The sequence below is a fragment of the Aphelocoma coerulescens genome, chromosome 2 (assembly GCF_041296385.1).
Source record: "Aphelocoma coerulescens isolate FSJ_1873_10779 chromosome 2, UR_Acoe_1.0, whole genome shotgun sequence".
Taxonomy (NCBI): domain Eukaryota; kingdom Metazoa; phylum Chordata; class Aves; order Passeriformes; family Corvidae; genus Aphelocoma; species Aphelocoma coerulescens.
In genome coordinates this window covers 135,662,936-135,682,500 of record NC_091015.1, presented here as the reverse complement: position 1 = coordinate 135,682,500, position 19,565 = coordinate 135,662,936, and the positions used below count along the sequence as shown (strand labels likewise).

The 19,565-nt window shown below is 39.2% G+C and overlaps 1 protein-coding gene across 4 annotated transcripts in view; it reads left to right on the top strand.

Annotated features, from left to right (window-relative positions):
- Positions 1–2,669: 2,669 nt before the first annotated feature.
- The window catches only part of UBE2W (ubiquitin conjugating enzyme E2 W), a 32,592-nt gene continuing 15,696 nt past the window's right edge, over positions 2,670–19,565 (top strand). For 2 of the 4 annotated variants that reach the window (XM_069004946.1, XM_069004944.1), the window contains exon 1: positions 2,670–2,714. In XM_069004946.1, the coding sequence (XP_068861047.1) occupies positions 2,700–2,714 (15 nt within the window). In that variant the 5' untranslated portion in view covers positions 2,670–2,699. Of the gene's footprint in view, positions 2,715–2,964; positions 2,986–12,543; positions 12,564–19,565 lie in introns of those variants that run through there. The other 2 variants (XM_069004947.1, XM_069004948.1) reach the window with 2 other exon arrangements.

Sequence of the window (19,565 nt, the reverse complement as noted above, 5' to 3'; positions counted from 1 at the left end):
TAGGATTTGCAGCATAGATGAAGTTATCTTGGTAAACAATACTTCAGTAAAAAAATGTTGTAGGTGCCTTGTTTTTAATATTGAACAGCTCTGTGTGATAGGTAAAAAAGACTTCTTGAACATAAGGGCAGTTAAAAGCTATGATTTTTTTTTTTTGAAAAGTTGGCTTTTCATTCAGAGATAATTTTTTCTTTATTACAGAGTAGAAGTCATATTTGTACTGAATACAATTTGCTTAAGACCACAAAGCTGATTTTTCCATGCAAAACCAGCTTGCAGTCTATGAAGTGTTCTGGCATTCATAAGATTATGCTGTTTGATATCTTCTGACCTTCAACAGGGTTTTCTGGAAGAGGCTTAAGGAACTGAATATAATGGTTTGAAATCAGTTTTATCTCGCTGTGATTACATCAACACAGATAGTCAATATGTCCATGTTTATAACCGAACACATGTCCATTGCTTAACCTTGATGTTCTTGCTATCTTTGTGGCATATGGCATTAAGAGACATATTTTAGGATAAACATATGTTTGGATCATGCAAAACAACAACAACTAGTAAAACAGAAATGTTCCGCTTAATGCTATAACAGCCTAAGTTAGTTCTGAAGAACTGCAGGAAAGAAAAACCTCTACCAAATCTATGTGTCTACTTAATGCAACAAATCCTCTGCAACCTAAATCGTCTTGCAAAAATCATATAGTGATAAATATTGACTTCCTGGGAAAACACAGTTGAGCAATGTCAGCTGGCATGGCATCAGGAGCCCACGGTTTGTGAATGAGAATTGAATTTAGAAGACAAAGTACAGGACACAGCTTACATGACAATACTTTTCCTATCCTTACTTTTGGTAAGGCTAATCTCCTTTCCTACTCAAAAATCAACATATATTCATTCCGTCTTCAGCAAATTCCCAAAAAGCCAAGGGGCTTGTTCGCTTCTGCAACTATCTCACAGAGTAAGGATACTCCTGCTGCCTTCTTCTGCTTAAAGGGTTCTGCCTTTTAAACAAACCCCAAAGTTTGTATGCTTGCTTTAACATCGATGACACTGTTGATGCTGGATAGAAGTTGGAAGCTGATGCCATGTTGTGCTGGTTTGTTGTTTTTCTCCAAGTAGCTGTTTTCAAAGTATTAAAAGCATATGAGAAGGTAAAGCTTGTACACAGAGGTAGTACTTGCATCACACTAAATAATACGGTAGAACAAGACAGGCAGGCTTTTGGATGCAAAACTCTTCTAGAGGTCTAGAACTAAAGAAGATTTCTAAGGTAATACAAACTGCAAACAATTGTTCAATAATTTAATTGTTTGCTTATCAGGCCATCTCTGAAGAAAAAATCCAGGCTACCATTGGAGCAGAGGTGACCCAGGGATTTTTTAACATCATCAGAAAGGAGAGGGGTGAAGGGATAGAGAAAGGGGCTTCAGTGTTTTTGGAATGTGCAGCATGGCCAGTGGGGAGACGGAGATTATAATGACCTATGAAATCAGTTTCTCTGTTAAATCCTTAGTTTTACATAACCACTGGGATTATAAATTTTATAGGTTGTCTTCGGATAAACATTTTGTAGGTTTATCTTGAGGATCCGTTAAGTCTGAAATATTACAGCAGGAATAACAGCTTTATGAAGTGTGTTTCCGCAAGTTGTTTAACTTATTGATTGCACACAGTCACTCTACTGAGTGCTGCCTGTTTATATTCACCTACATAGATATGGCAAAATCATCTGGTGCGAAGGACAGGGGTTATTCCAGTCCAGGAAAGGAAAACGTAGAATCCAAAAATGCTCTGACTTAAAATACGTCCACCTTCATTTGGACTGGTACACCTCCAGACCACCAGTGCAGGGGAATCAGATGACCCGTGGCAGAGTAGCACCCAGGGAAGTCCACAGAAAGAGAGCCCCTGGCCAGGAGGGCCGCGCGCCCCGGCGGCTCGCAGCGGCCCTTCTGCAGCCGCAGGTGCCCAGCGCCCCGCGGCCCCGAGCCCGCGCAGCAGCGCCTGCCGCCGACCCCAGGCCGAACTGTGGTGGGGTCTAGTGACAAGGCACGGAGTAATGGGACAAATTGAAAGGGGAGAGATTTGGGTTAGTACCAGGAAGAAATTCTTTACTGTGAGGGTGGTGAGACACTGGAAGAGGCTGCCCAGCGAAGTTTCCGGATGCCCCATCCCTGGCAGTGATCAAAGCCAGGTTGGAATGGGGTCTGAGCAGCCTGGTCTGGTGGGAGGTGCCCCTGCGTATGGCGGGGGTGTTGGATCTAGATGATCTTCAAGGTCCCTTCCCACTCCTTAACATTCTATGGTTCTATCATTCCATGACCCTCCCGCCGGAGCACACCAGGCGTGAGGGGAGCCCGGAGGAACGCACAGTGCAACTCTAAAAACCTTCACACACAGAAGCCGGCGGGGGCGTCAACCCCTTCCCGCCCCCGAGGCTGGCGGTGACGGACATCGCACCGCTCCGTCCCCGGCCGCAGGGCGAGCAGGGCGAGCAAGACACGGCGGGCGCAGCCGGAGCCTCCCGGGCGGCGGCACGGGCGGCACGGGCACGTGACCTCCTCCGGCCCGCCAGCCTCGCGCACGCGCGGCCGCTCAACGGGAGGCCGCGGGCACGTGACCGGGGAGCGCGCGGGGCGGGGCCGTCCCGGCGGCGGCGGCGCAGAGGGGAGGGGGGAGGAGGCGGATCCATCATGGCGTCGATGCAGGTGAGGCGTCTGCGGCGGAGTCCCCGCGGCAGCGCTGGGGCCGGGCGGCGGCGGGGGGAGCCGGGAGGAGCCGGGAGGAGCCGGGAGGAGCCGTTCCGCCGGGCGCGTGCGTGCGTGCGTGCGTGTGCGCGCGGTGCGGTGCGGTGCGGTGCGAAGAGCGGCGCGGAGGGAGGAACCGCCCGGGCAGAGGTTGAGGGCGTCGAGCTCCGGGTAGCGGGGCCGGGGAGGGCAGGTGGCGGCAGGGAAGGGCTGGTCCGGCGCCGTGATGGAGGTGAGACCCGCAGGGGTGTGAGAGGCGAGGCCGGGACGGGCGGGGCGGGTGCGGGGGGAGGCACCGGGCCCGGGGCGCGGGGAAGAGGCGGCTCAGGGAGGCGTCTGGCAGCGATGCCGCTGCTCCCCGGGCAGGCGAGGGAAGGGCGAAGAGATCCCTGCCCCCCCGGGACTTGAGGGGGCCGCAGCTTCTCTGGGCGCTGTGGGAATGTGTGGCACACCGTGCGGGGTGAGCGATCAGGGAGACCCTCCCGGTGGCATCGTGGGGACCGTGACCAACAGCTCCGAGTTCCTGGGGTTGCGGTGCTGTAATTCCCCCGCACGGGGGGCTGGAGCAGGCTGCGTGTTGTCCGTGGGGTTCTCTTTCTCTCCGTAAAATGAGGCTGCGGTGTGGTATCAGCCCTGGGGACAGGTAACGTCTGGCTTTCTCGGCCGGATGGGGTTGCTGTAGGTACAGTAGCATGGAACATCATGCTGCCTGACAGGTATTTCCAGCTGAATTATTCATTCATACCTACTCCGAAGCGGTTCTAAATAGGGGCTGCAGAAATTGCTCTGGTAGAATGGATCACTTTCACTGTGTGCTGCTCTGAGTGGGTGGTGCTTTACTATGACTGGGGCAGGAGAAAAGATCTCTAGGTTTTGTGGCGGTGGCCCCTGTCTTTTCTTATTTAACCAGCAAGTTTTCCGCTTTTCCTTGGATATTTGCAGTTTTCCACTTTGTTTTTATATTAGGATCATCTAGATCTCCTCTCTTCTCTCATTTTGGTCCAGTACAGCTTACATTTTTTGTCACTAGTAGTAGAACAGCACAGAAAGAGTGTACAAAATGGATGGAATTTGTCTAATTGCCCTAATAACCTGGATTTAGTATAGCCAAAAAGAGTTAAAATGTCAAAGCATTAAACTTTATGGGATAAAAATTATTCTCCTGAAGTTCAGAAGCATACCCCCCCTCACCCATAGTGTGTCTTTCAGAGTTACTGTAATGAAACGAGATCAAGAAGTTGAACATACTGTACAGAATGTTCTTCTTTAGCAGTATCTTAGGCAGGTAGTCTGATCTGCCTTGGTTTTGTTAGCTCTATCTGGCAGATGTGGTTTTTCAGTGCTTTTCTTCTAATGTGCAGACTTCTACAAGCTCAACTGCAAAATAGAGGCTATAATTTATTAAGAAGTATCTTTCATAAAACTGTGTGAAAAGCAGGAAAATGACAGCTGTGAACCGGGAAGGAGGCAATCTGTAAAGGGACTTGGTAAAGCTGTGCTGTGTTGCTGTCTCTGGCCTAGTAAATGACCTTCTACAGCATGCCTCACCCTAATTCCTGTTGCTCCCTTTGTAAAGGGGAAAAAATGGTTACATATTAAGTGAGGTTGTTTAGGATACATGAATGACAAATGTTGCCTAAATGTGAGATGTGTGGAGGGTAGTACTCACTTCCTGAAATTACAGCCATGGTAACTCTAATGGTGTAATTGCTTTCATTTTAGAAACACCAGCTGTAAGATGATGCTTTTTGTTTTCTTCCATGATGTTCTGTTGTCTTTTGATAAGAGATTCAAGGACATTTATGAAGGTTTTTTTGTCTATATGTTCCTAATTGCAAAATGCTCTAATTACTCTTTCCTATGTTTAGTAAACTACTGATTTAATAATGTAGTTTAGCATATTGGAAAGGAGTTGTAAACAGGAAGCTTAAATGAAAATGTAGTAAGTGAACAGTAAAATTAAGTTCATCGTAGACATGCTCCCAGATGAGCAAGATTTCAAGGCTCTGAATTCTATCAATTAACATTTATGTGTTCAGTGTGAAAAAAAGTTTTACAAAGGAAACTGCTATATATAATTTTAAGTGTTTTTTTTGGTTCAGAATAATTTAATTTATTATAATTAGTGCGATCTTCTAGTATCTAAGTTGCCTGACACAAAAAAGAGATGTCCTTTTTCTGATTAAGTTTAGTGTTTTTAAATACCCAGTGTTTACCTGAAATGTTTATGCAACTCATTGTCATTTCTGACTATACCAGTGGTCTGACACTCGACTATTATGACAATATTATTTATATTATTGATAAAAAAGATACATTGGTGCACAAAGTAAGTTTTAGTTACTTCTTGAACTGCTGTAATTTTATACAACAGTATATGATGCCCTAGGTTAATTACTTTTTATTTTTACAGATCTACTGAAAAGTCTCTGATTAAGTTATGAGAGTTCTCTGATTAACCTGTTCTTTGTCAGTCCATTAGGGAAGTTTAGGAACGTGTAGCAAATTGCCTCTTTTTGCTAATGGCTCTGAGCATTGACCTGAGTAGTTACTGCAGTTCAGTGGATGCACAGTAACTTGTAAAACTTGTGACTTTGAGTCTTTGCATATATCATTAAACTTACTGTGATTTTTGTATGTGTGGAGAGTCTTTAATGGTAGTTTTCTGTAACCCTCTTTTTCTGCAATGATAGAAGCCAATGTTGATGTGATCTTGTGTTTTGTTTTCTAACGACAGTGTTGTTACTAATTTGCCACTGCTGGACTGGCTTAAACCCAGTTTGCATAACTTTAGGCAAATAATATTTTTTCTTTAAAAAAGCTAACAGACCCCCAGACAAGCCTTTAAAGAAAGAGCACTTATTTTCAAGAATTTTCCCAGAAAAAGCCCAAGCTTGTGCAACTTTCTCCTGGAAAAATAACACAGAAATATTCTGAAAAGGTGTAAGTAATGTCAGACAAGGGAATAGAATGGATTTGAATGGATAGAATGTAGAAAATTTTGATATAGCATCTTTAGTAATCTGAAGCTTTTAAAGGCAAATGCTAAAGAAATAGTAAACAGTTCTTCTCAGATCAGGTGGAAACATAGGACTTGCATTATGAATAGAAGAGCAGGTAGAAAATAGAGCCAAGGAAGTTCAGTTGAAAATATACAGAAAATATGTCATTGCTGTTCAAAGTGTTAAATAATTAGAGCTTTTCCCTCAATGTGCAGATATGAACTACTTGCATCATAAACTTGAAAGATTGACTTTATTGATAATACTGACATCTTAATTACTATGGTTTACCTTTCACCTCCTTTTAGTTTTAATGTCAGGTTACTACAAACCCTAGATTTATTTGTGAGATTGTGAAAACATTTAGAGAAATGGTTTTAGGTTTTTTTATCATCAGGCTAACTTATCATATATTCTGTAAAGTTAGGCACGTAAGACTTGTACGCGTAGGTATTTAAACCTGATTGAATGCAGAGCGAATGTAATTAATGACACAAACAACTTTACTAAAGAGTGTAGAATGTTAGCTTTCACTGTGCTTCTGTGTTACCCATTGAAACCTGCTGTGGTGGGCCACCATCAAATTACATGCACACACCAAAATAAAGTGCTACTTGAAAAATCTTGTTCCATCAATAGAATTTTTTTTTTTTCAAAATGCATGTCTAAGCAGCTGTTTAATGAACTAAGATGACATGTGTGAGATGACAATGCAGAATTCATGTCCAGTTTGAGATCCCAAGGAACTTGTATCACAGTATGCAAGCTAGTAGCAATACGAAAACTTCCCAGTATTTTCAGCCAGTGGGGTAGGGGATGAAGAAAATATTTACAGGCCACTGAAATCTCCAGAAAAAATACATATGCTCTTAATTACACTTCCTTTTATTCTTTACCTGTGCTTCTAGTGTTAGTAAAAGTTCTGTTTGCATCTGTTCTCAGAACAATTACTCATTGCTCAACCTTTGCTCAGTACTGGCAGTGTTTTTATTTAATGATTTGGCAATATTTTTTTCTTATTTAAAAGCTTTGCCCAGGAAACAGTATTAAACTATTTTTATTGTGCATTCCAAAAAAAGCTAAAACTCCAATCTTAAGTGAGGAAAGCTTTCAGTCAATTGGAACTTGGATGGTAATGCACATTGGTTCTGTACTGTTAAATGTCACAGTATGGGATGCTATTTGTGTTGTTTCAAAGAGGAAAAAAAGAAAATGAGTGGGTACTGTAGCCATATAACCAATTCTGGGATATAAACATAATGAAATTATTGGTAGTTAATAACAACGTGGAGTATTTAGTAGTTCCTTTGGTGAAATACTATTGAAGATGAAAATTTTAGTAATTATTTAAACTGAGAAATGCAAGTACCATAATTGAAACCAGGATGAGTAGAGAGTAAAAATCATTTCTTCTGTCCACTAAGAGATTGTTAGTCCTTTACTTAGCCTTTGGTAATCAGTCTGTACTGATGTTTGCTATATTAGCTTTGGCTATAACCATGCTATAGTAAAATAAGATAAATACAAAATTTTTAGTAATTTTATCAAGATGAGCTAATTTAATCTTGGGAGTTTTTAAATAAAGTTTTTACTTGAATATCAACTGAAGTTTAAAATTTATAGCCTTTATTCAGTAAAGATAAATAAAATAGAAGTTATTGCTTTAGGCCCTAAGGAGTCTCATTTGCTTGTTTGTGTATCTGCCTGTGTAAATAAAATTTTGGGAAATACTTGGCTGTGCAGCAGCTGCAGAATTTTTGAGCTAGGATGGAAGAATTCACTTCTGAGAAAGAAAGCAGCAGTAGAAAAGCTTATGGAAACCAGTGTCCCTGAGCATTATCAGCAGCTTGTCCTTACAAACAGACCAACTATGCAGCCTAAATGTAAAAAACTATGGATGCTTTCAACCTGTCACATTGAACATTGGTATCTCACCAATATGTGTATGATTTCAATCAGGAAAATAAAATAGGCAGGTATTTGTTGTAAAGAAGAGTTATTCTGGTTGATTGCCCTTATTTTTTGCTCAGTTTTATAGTATCTTGTGTTTAGGCCTAGCTATTCAAGTTCTGAGAGGAGAAAAATAGAACACAATGCATTTGCAAGAGCCAGGGAATGTTGTCTTGTTAAGCTGCTCCCTTGGAAGGCTCTGTGAGCTTGTAATTAATAAGCTAAAGCAGCTTAGCTCAAACAATGTGTGAAACTCGGTGATCAGGTACTTTCTTTAGCTGTTTGCTCCAATTCTACTGAGCTGAGACTTCTAGACTAAAGGATCTTCACTATGTATTATACAGGTGTAGGCCACACTGGCGGCTGCACCCAGAGGTTGAGATTAAATTATCCCTATTAATGTGAAAGAGAAGGCACTATTCCCATTGAACTTACACATAGTTATGGCTGTGTGCAACAAATATAAATGCCTTCAGATCATTAGCTCATGTCTCTCACACAGCCTTGGTTTACAGCTGAGAGATGAGCTTTCAAGCAGATTACAGGCTAAAATTTCCACTAGGGCAGAGGGGAGGAGGATGACGAAGGTCTTTTGCTCAGTACTTGGAGCCAAAAATTTTGTGCATCTTGCACGGCTTTGAAGTAGTGAAAGACTGTGACAGATCTGTCAGCTGGATGTATAGTTTCTGTCTTTTGAAGGGAGGAAGAGATGGTATTATCTGTTTGCTGGAGCCTATTACTACTTCATTTATTAAAAGCAAATGAAAATAAGTCAGTTAAATGTTTTAAATAAAAAGAGCCAGTAAGCAACTTTTTGTGATTGATGAAGGTCAGGTAACATGTCTTCTGCCTGCTTTTGATAGTAGAGGGCTTTCAAAAGGTATTCTGGAATTTGTTTGAGCCTTTGCAGTTGTTTGGGGTTTTTTTTAGTTTGCTTTGTTCAAAAATGTATTCTGGAATCTGTGCAAGCCTTTGCAGTTTGTTTTTTTTGTTTGCTTGTTTTTCCTCAGGTGACCTCAATTACTGCCATGAAAAATAGATATCAATCAGGGATGGCAGGGAAAGAAGGGAGGGAACAGGGAACCTTATAATTTGCCTTCCTAAGAGCAATATTAATGTATTAGTAAAGAAAGGATAGAAGTTAGTGATGGTAAGTCAGGAATTGTGAGACACCTCATTTTTGCTAATTAATGATCTCATTGAGGATGCTAGCTATTCATCCTTTCATACACAGTACTGAAAAATAATTGTTTCTCCTTGGATGATTACAAATGGAAAGCTGTTTGTCATCTTTTTTAATTCAACTTAATTAAAAGTACTGCTTAATCAGCCTCAAGAAGAAAATCTGTATATATGTCAATAATTATGATAATAGTTTACTAGAGCATAGCAAATACTGTCCCTGAAAGTCTGCTGGAATAAAATGCTTCATAGAATTTGATGCTGCTTGTTCACACTGATTTATTTATTTCTTCTTCACTAGGAATTGATGGCCAGTAATAAGAAACCTAAATCCATTCAGTTTCCTTGCCCCTTCTTAAGTTAGAAACTCTCCCCTTGTCATATTTAGGAATATGGATTGGATGAGTATTTAAATCTTATTACTGTTAGCTACTTCAAGCATTTTACCTTCTTTCTCTCCACAACGCTTTTTGTCAGAATACAACACTTTATCTTGGTTACCAACCTTTGGAATGTTTTTACAAGGATGAGAAATTCCTGGTAAACGTATTGTTGCCCTCATTGTGGCAGCCTTCACTATTGTCTTAAATTCATTTCTTTAACTGATGCGGTTCAAGTAGTGCCAGACTCTTTTCCTTAAAAGATAAAATTACCTGTGGTTGACTTTTACTACTGTGTGAGGCTTGTGCTGGGCGTTGGTACCTTTCAAGACTCCATTTACAAAGCAGATGACTCACTGTCAGTTTCATCTTATTCAGTGTTAGTGGATTCCACTTAATTTGCTTTCAAATGACAGGTTCATTGTAAAAAATTTGATTATCTGGCAAAAAGCTTTTCAGACTGTGAAGTACAGAATGTTTCCTTTGTGTGTGTATAGTTATTGTGATTTATCTTTAATTATACTGTAGTTATGATTTCAGGTTGATCTTGTCTCTTAGTGAATTTAAGTCAAGCGTATTATTATTCCCTTTTAAAGGGGACTGTTGCTTTGACCTTTCAGTCAAATATTTTAGAATATCTTGGAGTATATGAAAATAATATTCTGTTATCAAACTGAGAAATCAACAATCCTTCCTCCTGCCACCCTCAATCCATAACTGGATTTTTGAAAATTTTAAATGCTCTGAATAACAAAAAATGAGTGGTGGAAACTTATTTTAAGTAGCTCAATAAAAGATTCATGCATTGCCATTTGGTTCCTTTAAAACAAGAGAAGTGTGCTAAATGCCTGACATTCAGATCTTGAAGTCTGTATTGGTCTGAGGAAATAACATTAGAACTGGGTTGCCAGATGTTAACATGTTTTATTAGAAATGAGGAGGAGACTAATCTGCTTCTGCATTCTCAGTATAGATTGAAAACATGCTATTCAGCCAAAAATAGATAAAACTGAAAAACAATTCTTTGAGCTAAAATCCCAGTATTACTTTTTAATGGACAGAGTATTTTGTGAAGCTGTTTTGTTTTGTGTCTTGCTGAAGCTTTAATTGACCACATCCAGACAATTATCTATCTTTCCTCCTCTGGGCCTTGATTGAAGCTTACTAGAAGAACTTTGATAGGAAAAATTCATGCAGGATTGTGATAATCAAGTATCTGGGTTGTGTGTTTGAGAGTCTGGAGCAAATTATTTCACCTGAATTATGGGATATAATCTGCAGGGACTTCCTTGAATGACCTGGTTGACTGGGAAATAAAGGGGTTTTTATTTGTAGGAACTGTCATTCTCTATATTTCTAAAGTAGTGAGATGGAGTGTAGCAGGTTATTTTTTTCTTAAATGTCACCATTGTTAATCTTGATGTTGTTTCTCTTCTGTTTGAGAGCTTTTTGATATTTTCAGTTAGGTTTCTAATTAGAGAGTAATGTGTAATGAGTTCCAGGAATATTTAAACTGCTTAAAATATGTTGGATGGTTTGTTTTTTTTTTCTGTAGGGTAGTTTAGTTTGAAAAACATAACTATCTATCCAGTGTTTAGAACTTCATATTCTGTATTTGAGGCACTTTTCAGTAAGAAACCTGCGAATGGAAGAAACCGAAATACTGAAAATAGAGTTGTTAGTGGTCTTATGCTCTCAGGCTAGTAGCTTGTACTAGCAGTCAAACAACAGCTTTGCTTATGAATCAACATGGTGGTGTTATACAACACTGTCATTGCAGCCTGTTATCAGCTCCTGTTCTGGGACAAGATTGCTATTTGTCTCGACTGTCTCCTGCATGTAGAATCCTCTCCAAAACAGAAAGGATGTTTTTTTGTGAAACATTTTATAACTTGAATGGGGGAGGAGGTGGCAGGCTGTGGTTCATAAGCAAAATGTAAATTCTTTGCCAGGACTTTATCGTATTACTGGCAGTGTTTTGGTGGTTTTGGGTGTAGTTCGGAAGAAATGTTAGTTCTCCTTAGGGTGCAGCAGCTTTACCAATATAAAATAGAAGAGTGGAGCCCCTGTGGGATTAATGTTTAACTTCTAACTATTTATGAGTTAATTTTCTTCCTCTTTGATCTCTGAGTCAGATTAAGATTTGAGTTTATGTGTCCAGGAAGGCTTAGCCTTGGAAGACTATTCCTTTCTTACATTTGTAGTTTCTTGCAACAAAGAGAAGGGAATTAGAATGCATAGGAATAGAAGGTTTGTAACACAACTCAAGTGCAGATGTTTTGGTCCTGCATGCTTCCTAGTCTGTGATGTTGCGTTCTGTCTTTGTTTCTTCATATCATAATGATACCGCCTTATTGAACATGGCTAGTTGAGTTTCTACTAGTCCAGGTGAAAAGGCCACCACATTTCAGTTATATTGCCCTTCACATCTTGTTTTAATGGTGAAATAAGGTGTGGCAATGGAACATATCCTCCAGCAGAAGTGAAAGGAAGCTGTTTGCCCATTTTCCACTTTTTGCTCTGCTTGTAGGTTTCTGCCTCTCTGATATTTTTGCTTTTCCCCTAGCCATTTGCTACCAAATTCTTGTCACTTCCCTTAATATATCATGTCTTTGGCGGAATCTGCTTTGGGTTTAATCAACTCAGCTTTTCTCCTTCTTACTTTTTCTCTGTAAAAAGGAAAATCACTGTTGTTTGTAGGTAAAGTATTTGACTGTGACAGCTCATCATTTAGGTTACTCTTTTAAGATATTGCTGATTGAGGACATTGCACATTTCATGCTGCATTTCTTGAAACACCAAAAAGCGAAGTATTCAAGAATTGCAATTTAATTTTCTTTGTATCATTTACCTTTTCAGAGTTTGTAATTTCAGCTCATAGGAGATAATGAGCCAGGAGTATGGGCACGCATTCAAACTTGATCGGGTTAAGGTGTTAATATTTTACTGTTAATCAACAGAGCCAGTACACCACTGTATCTACGCTTTGCCTGCTCCAGTTATGAAGATTAAGACATTACTTGAAGCAGCATTCACTGGTTGGCCTAGGTGCTCTCAGCTCTATGTACATAAGTAGTACTAGGTAGTGACCCCTCGAACTTCACTGTACATGGATTTTTGTTTGCCCATAGCTCTGTTAAACTTTAACTCTCTGTGCTCCACTTTACCAAGGGAGGGGCAAAGCTGTTGGAAGAGTTCTGACAATGGGCTTAGAACTGAAAATAGACTCCTGATATTGTGATACTCCTTTTTAAAGGCATTGAGAAAGGTAATTTTCACATGCCTACAAGAGCTAGGTAAGTTTCCGTGGTGGGTAAGGGAAATACCTTTGCATTACTTCATTGTGAGGGATTGTGGTTAAAGTCTGTTGTCCTCTCTGTCCATGGGTGTTCCTTGTTTGTGGTAGAATCAGAAAAAAGATCCCTGGCAATGTGATGGTGATGATGCCATATATGCTTTAGGAATATAGGTTATTGACACTTGAGGTAACTAACAGGGACATGGCCAGTGAAATAATTTTGTATCTGTTAATAAGCATTTATGTGCTCTAACATCCAGCTCAGTGCTACACAGTGACCAAACTACCTGTTTCTAGGGTTGATTCTGAAATACTCCAATTGAAAACCTCTAAACTCCTGTACCATATTGCTGCCTTCTCTCCCTTTTCACATGTTGCACCTTTTACATGCTTTTGCCCTGCCTGCTTCTTTATGTGATTCACTAGGAATCAACACAAGTGAGAATTCAGCTGTGGCATTTGAGATGTTACCTCCCCAGTTCCAGAGGTGACCAAGTAAGATGTGTGCCAGTTTGGAGAAAGAAGACTGTGTATTTTTGCTAGAAGCCGTTGACTTCAGACATATATTTAACTGGAATCATGACAGACAGTGAGTGCTGTCTGTCAGGATAGAAATGATTGAGGTGGTTGTGAGCTGTCTGGGGAGCTGTCAGGAATTTTACTCCACTGGCACCAGTTAATTTTGTGTTCTTTTTTCCATATGCTTTAAGAAGTCTTACAAGTTTGATACCCTAGAAAATCTGTGGAGGATAATTGAAGCAGTTGCACAAATCCTGTTTGACAGAATTAACAACAGAATATAAACCATTACTATGTCAGTCATGTCCCAAGTACTTGAATAAACTTCTTTTGAAAGTGATGCTTGGATCAGTGTTAAGCTGTGTTCCTTGATTTCATCCCTGATTCACCCTTTCCTGTTGAGATAGGTGAGTAAGTAATCTTGGTTTCAGGAAAGACTTCCACCTTTTGGAAAATACTTCTATAAGCTACTGGTTACACTTCTCTTTGCCTTTTGCAGGTGATTATTCCTTTAGTTGAAAGATGGTGCTGTTAACCAGTCTTGGGTTTCTGATATTCTTACTCTGCTGTTCTATTTCCCTCTAAATAGTGAATGTTTTTATCAATTTGATACATTTTAGGTCTGGTTTTCTTTAAAGTTGTATTAAAAATGTTTAAGCATAAGATTCTCTCTCAAAAATAAGGAAAAGATCAAAGTTAGATTCCCTGTGTGTCGCTCATGTATTCCCCTATAAGTTTGCAGCATGTTTTCTTTCAGTCCCTTTCAATAGAAAGTGGACAAGCAGGAAAGGTCCTTCTATATGAAATCTTTTGATGGATTAGCAGAAGCATTGAAAAGAGTGTCTTATGAGAAGGACAGTAAAGCAAGCACAGCTCCCAAGGGCGTATCAATGTATGGAAAACATCCGTTTGGGGGTTATTCTAGGCATGAATAGCTGCACTAGCTTGTATGTTGACTTGAAGGAGCTGGTTGAGGGGCTGAAAGCAACTTGACTGTGTGATTAAAAAATGGTATTCCTGATCCATGGTAAGGAAAAAGCCAAAATCAGTTGTGGTATTGACTTAAGTTATGCATGTCTTAATAAAGCTGGAGTGTTGAAGGGCTACTGGTTTTTAGAAAAAAAAATACTAATGTATGGTATCAAGCCGTCTCAGTATGGAAAACAACAAGAGCAATAGTAAAAGTCAATATGGCAACATGAGGACCTGTTCAGTGACATAAAGATTGAGGAGGCTTTGTACAGAACAGAAAAATGAAACTAAGTAATTACTGTTAAAGGGACAAGCATATACGAGTGAAATCTATTCACGATTCATTGTTCTAAATTGGTGTATTTGAAAAGCATTAAAAGATGTTTTTGTAAATTATTAGAAAGATGAGGGAAGGGATGAGCCTGTAAACAGGAAAGGAAAGCAAAGCAAAGAATAGGTGACACAAATACTTGAATTGATGACAAATCATGCCAAACAAAAAGGGCAGGTTCAATATATTGTGGACACTGGATATTACGTCAGTCACTAAAATTTAGCTATGTAGGTTGGATTGCTTTTTTAAAGTGTTTAAGCAACTGAATCTGAGATTTTTGACAATTCTTTTGAGTGAGCTTCCAGATGATAAATACTATTTTTGTTTTTCTACTATCATGTGAAAGGTTGACTTTTGGAAATCACTGGACCAAATAGTGTCTGATACCTATAGCACACATTACACAGTTAGCAGGGACAATTAGCCAGATGATTTAGGAAAATAAATCACATTCAATTAACATGATTTCCTGCTCTTATTGGGCTGTAGCTGTTGTGAAAGAGGAGCAGTAGGTGTATTTTGACTGTGCAAAATTTTTCCTCATATTTTAGTATGACATTTGAATAAGCACACAAGAAATGTGGTATCAATCATGTGGACTCTATTTTTTCTGAAACTATAAAGACCACAAGTTATTAAAGTTGTAGTTGGCTGTTTAGACTGGGTGTCTGACTGAGAAGGGGTGTTTGGTTCTGTCAGAGTGAACCTGCCGAAGGGTTTTTTGAGGGCAGTCTGCATTGCCTTGGAAGTGTTTGGTTGAGATTGGGAAAGGTGAGATGTAGGTTGAAATAAATTAAAGAACGCTTTTGTGTTCATGAAGCCTAAGAGAAGTAAGCTGACAATAATTTATTCAATCCACCTAGATCTCTTACTGTAAAGAAAACTCTTCCAGTTGTAGAAGCAAGAGATAAAGTGATGTGAAAAAATGGTAAAGGCTTTTAACATAACTTCCTTATGTTTGGAAGATGGAGAGGTATCTTTTAAGTCCTAAATTTGTAACATTCTACAAGTGAGAGTTAAAATTGTCTGAAAAGTGTTAATCTGTTATATTTTGTCCTGCTATGTGTATTGTTGCTAGTTTTCTAGAATGTTTATGAAAACAAAAACAATAATTCTGTCAAATATAAGAAAGGCTTTTCCACTGCTGAAACCGTTCCTTTCAAATGTTCAATTTGAGGAATGTGCAGTTGCAGTGTGCCTTTTGTAGCTATTGTGTATGGATTTGATATACCAGAGTCACATTTTTTTAAAGTACATTCAAATCTTGAAGCTAAGAATGTGTGTTTAGACTGTGTTACTGTAAGAAAATGTCCTTTATAACCTTTTTGGTCAGCAAATCCTATTCAACACCGAAGAGAAATTAATTTCAAGTTTTTAAATTTAAATTTTAGATGTTTTCTGTATTACTGTGGTAATGAGGAACTCGGCTTCCTAATTAAACTATATGAATCTAGTCTTTAAGGGCTTTGTTTAAGTGCTTTTTTTTTAAACTAGATCTGTCTCCTGATAATCCAGTTTCTGTATTAATGAGACACAACAGGAGACAAATTATTGTATGAAAGAGAAGAAGAAAAAAATAGTCCTTCATAATATCTGTGGAAAGTATCTTCAAGTTTTCTGAATCTCTCTAGCTACATATTGGATTGTCTGTGCAAGCGTGGAGCCAGCAGCTGGAGGAAAGTGGTTCTTCCCCTCCCTCTGGTACTTGACCACATCTGGAGTGCTGTGTTTAGGGAGCCGCAGTACAGGACAGACATTGGGGTACTGGGGTGCATCCAGCAGATGACAGGCAGGATGGCTGGGGCTCAGCTGTGTGACCTCCAAGGAGACTGGGTTTCTGCAGATATAAGAAGGGAAGGCAAATGAGGTCTTGCTGATGCCTACAACAACATAATAGGAGGATATCAAGGGAAAACAGAGCCACCATGGGAAGACAAAGGGCAATAAGTACAAATTGGAACATAAGGTATGTCAATAAGATACAAAAGAAACATTTTATATCGTGGGTAATGAAACACTGGAATGCATTGACCAGAGAAGTTGATTTAAAGATTATTTTCTAAATATTACTTAGTCTCTCTCTTAAAATGTTTTTTTTTCGCTGTTTGAATGAATTCTGGTTAGTAGGCTATTTGTGCCATCTACAGTTTTGTTCCAGTTGCTATTGAGTACTCTCATGTTCTGGAAAAGGTCTGTAGGCAGCTCTTTGTTATTCTGTACAGAAATAATTTAGTTGATGTTTGATACAAAAAACCCAAATTCTGAAAATGTCTGGTGAAAGCCTGTTAAAGATACCCAGCTATGTTCATCAGATTAGGATCGATTAACTTGTGTGGTGTGGTTAATGGAATAGTAGAGTGTTTTGAAATATAGAATATATTTTATTATTCCAGCTGGGGGAAAAAAACCCCAACAAATAATGGACTTAAGCCATATCTTAACCATATCTGTTGGTCCAATAGAAGTAACTATCTTCATGTATAGACTGCCTTACTTCTATCTATAGTGGCAAGACTAATATTTAAAAAATCTTTAGAAGCATTTTTTCCACTTGAACTGTTTAACACTTTCAGAATTCCTGTCATTGAGGCCTGGAGAAATCCAGGAATTTGTTACAAGGTTCTTCTTTTGTTCTTAAATATCAAGGCAAATTATCCAGATAGTCAGTATAGCTGGAGCTAAGAAAAATGAAGATGTTCTCTGCCATTTCTAATAGCAGTTGTTGCTCTTCTGTCCTGATTGTCTGCAGTTCTAGGGTGAGAGCCTCTTTATTTGGGAGGGAGCTGAGATACATAAAATCTGTCAAGGTATAGTATAACGGCGATGATGTAATACAGGTTCTTTAGGCAGACATAGGGTTAGAGTGGTTACAGTAAGGTAGAAGGAAATAATGCCTTTTGCTGAAACTTGGTTTTGTTTGGGACATTGCTCTGAATCAAGAACAAATCCAGAAGAAGTGTGTGTTTCTTCACCTCTGCATCCCTTCCAGTGTGGAGCTGTGTCTAGGAACTTACCATTAATCAGAATTGCACTGGAATTCCCTATGCTTAATAGATAATCACAATCAGGGTTTTTTGTGGATTCCCTTATTTCAATGTGATACATTTATTTGATGTAAATTGTTTTCATTGTAACACTGACAGTGTTACAGTCTTGCTTTTCTGGGTTATTGAGTTTCTGTAACTTAATAGCACATTCATTTTCTACTGAACATGCTCTTTTCAGCTTTGTAAGGGAATGGCATAGATTTTTTTTTTTATTTATTATTGATATTTCCACTGAGAGCTGCAAATAGAGGTCAGATGGAACTGATTATAGAATGGTTTGGATTTGAAAAGATCATCTCATTCCAACCCCCCTGGATGTGTCTGTCCAACCAATTCTTTGTCCGCTGAACAGTCCACCCATTGAATCCATCTCTCTCCAACTTAGAGAGAAGGATGTTGTGGGGGACCAAGCCAAAGACTTACCAGAAGTCCAGATAAATGACATCTGTAGCCCTTCCCTTGTCCACTGATGTAGTCACTCCGTTGTAGAAGGTCACTAGGTTGGTCAGGCAGGACTTGTCCTTGGTGAAGCTGTGATCGCTGTCCTGAATCACTTCTCTGTCCTGCACGTGCCTTGGTGCAGCTTCTTGGAGGATGTGTCCCATGAACTTCCCAGGCACAGAGGTGAGGCTGACAGGTCTCAGCGTCCTCTTTTTACCCTTTTTCCAGTCAGCTGGGACTTCACCTGACTGCCATGACTTTTCAAACATGAAGAGTGGCTTGGCAACTAAATCTACCAATTCCCCTCAGGACTCTGGAATGCAGCTCATTGGGTCCCAGAGACTTCTTTATATTCAAGTTCCTCAAGTGGTCATGAACCTGACCTTTACTTACAGTGGGAGGGACTTCGTTCCCTCCTGCTGTCCATCCACTTCAGTGCTGTGGGAAGAGAGGTTGCTGTTGAAGACTGAGACAAAAAAAAAAGCTGTTGAGTACTGTAGCCTTCTCCTCATCAGTTTTTTTCAGTTGTCCAGGATTTTTTATGGGTGGGAGGGGTTATACTTTTTTTGACTTTTGTTTCCTGGCTTATGTTGGTACTTGTTTGAATTGGCTAACAGGGAAATAATAACTTCTTCTTTGTCTTTAAAAATATGATTTGTTTGATGTGACACTTTTGACCCAAAGTGTAAATATTACCTCCTGCTATTTCTCTGGGATACATTTTTTGAATTTTGTTTTGAATTGCAAATGATGAGAAGCAGTATGTTGTCTGTATGTGTTATTAATGCTGAATGGACAGGCCCTCATGCCAGTGTCAGCAAATGTTTTAGGATCAGAGGAACAGAGCACTTCAATGGTACTCTGTTGTTCAAGTATACTTTTTTTGGTTTTTTTCCTTTTGGTACTGGCTTTTTTTTTTTTTTAGAAAGGACCATAAACACAGTATGTGAGAACCAAAAACTTGTGAAACAGAGGATATTTTTGCACTAGTGAGATGGATAAAAGAATGACTGAGTCTGTGTTAGACTGAAAAGATGGTTCCTGGAGAAAGGGCCAAAGGTGCAAACTTGAAATTAGATAATATTTTAAGTGTTGGTAATTTGAAATTTTTTTTAGGACACAGAACAGACAAAATTTTCTCTCTTCAAATTACAGACACTGATAGCTTAATGTTGCTGATTTTAATTAAATTCTAAAATGGGTTTTAAGCTCCATTTTATAAAGACAAAGTTGTATAGTTGGTCTACATGTATAAGTAAATGGATCTACTGAATTATTTGCTGTTCTTTTATACATACATTCTTTGCTATTTTTTAACCAATGTTTCCAAATCTCTTCTTAGGGGAATTTGAATTTCCACTGTCATATAAGGTTCTCATTTCTGAACTTTTAAAATATTACTCTACATGACAAAGCATACGCAGGTTGATTGCCATTGATGTTTGTTTGGTGGTGGTCTGGGAGAGTGCCAGAAAGAGAATTGACTTCAAAACATCTCTGCCATTCAAATTAAGGATTTATAAAATGGTTTTGTAACTTTGCTCCTTTGCATTTTAATTCATAATAGTGGTGTTGGAAATACTATTGGTGTTTTCTTAATCTGGGCAGAAAGAAAAAGGTGAACACTAGGATTCTAACCTGTTTTTCAATGCGTGAGCAATGTATATAGCTTATGGAAATGCTAAAA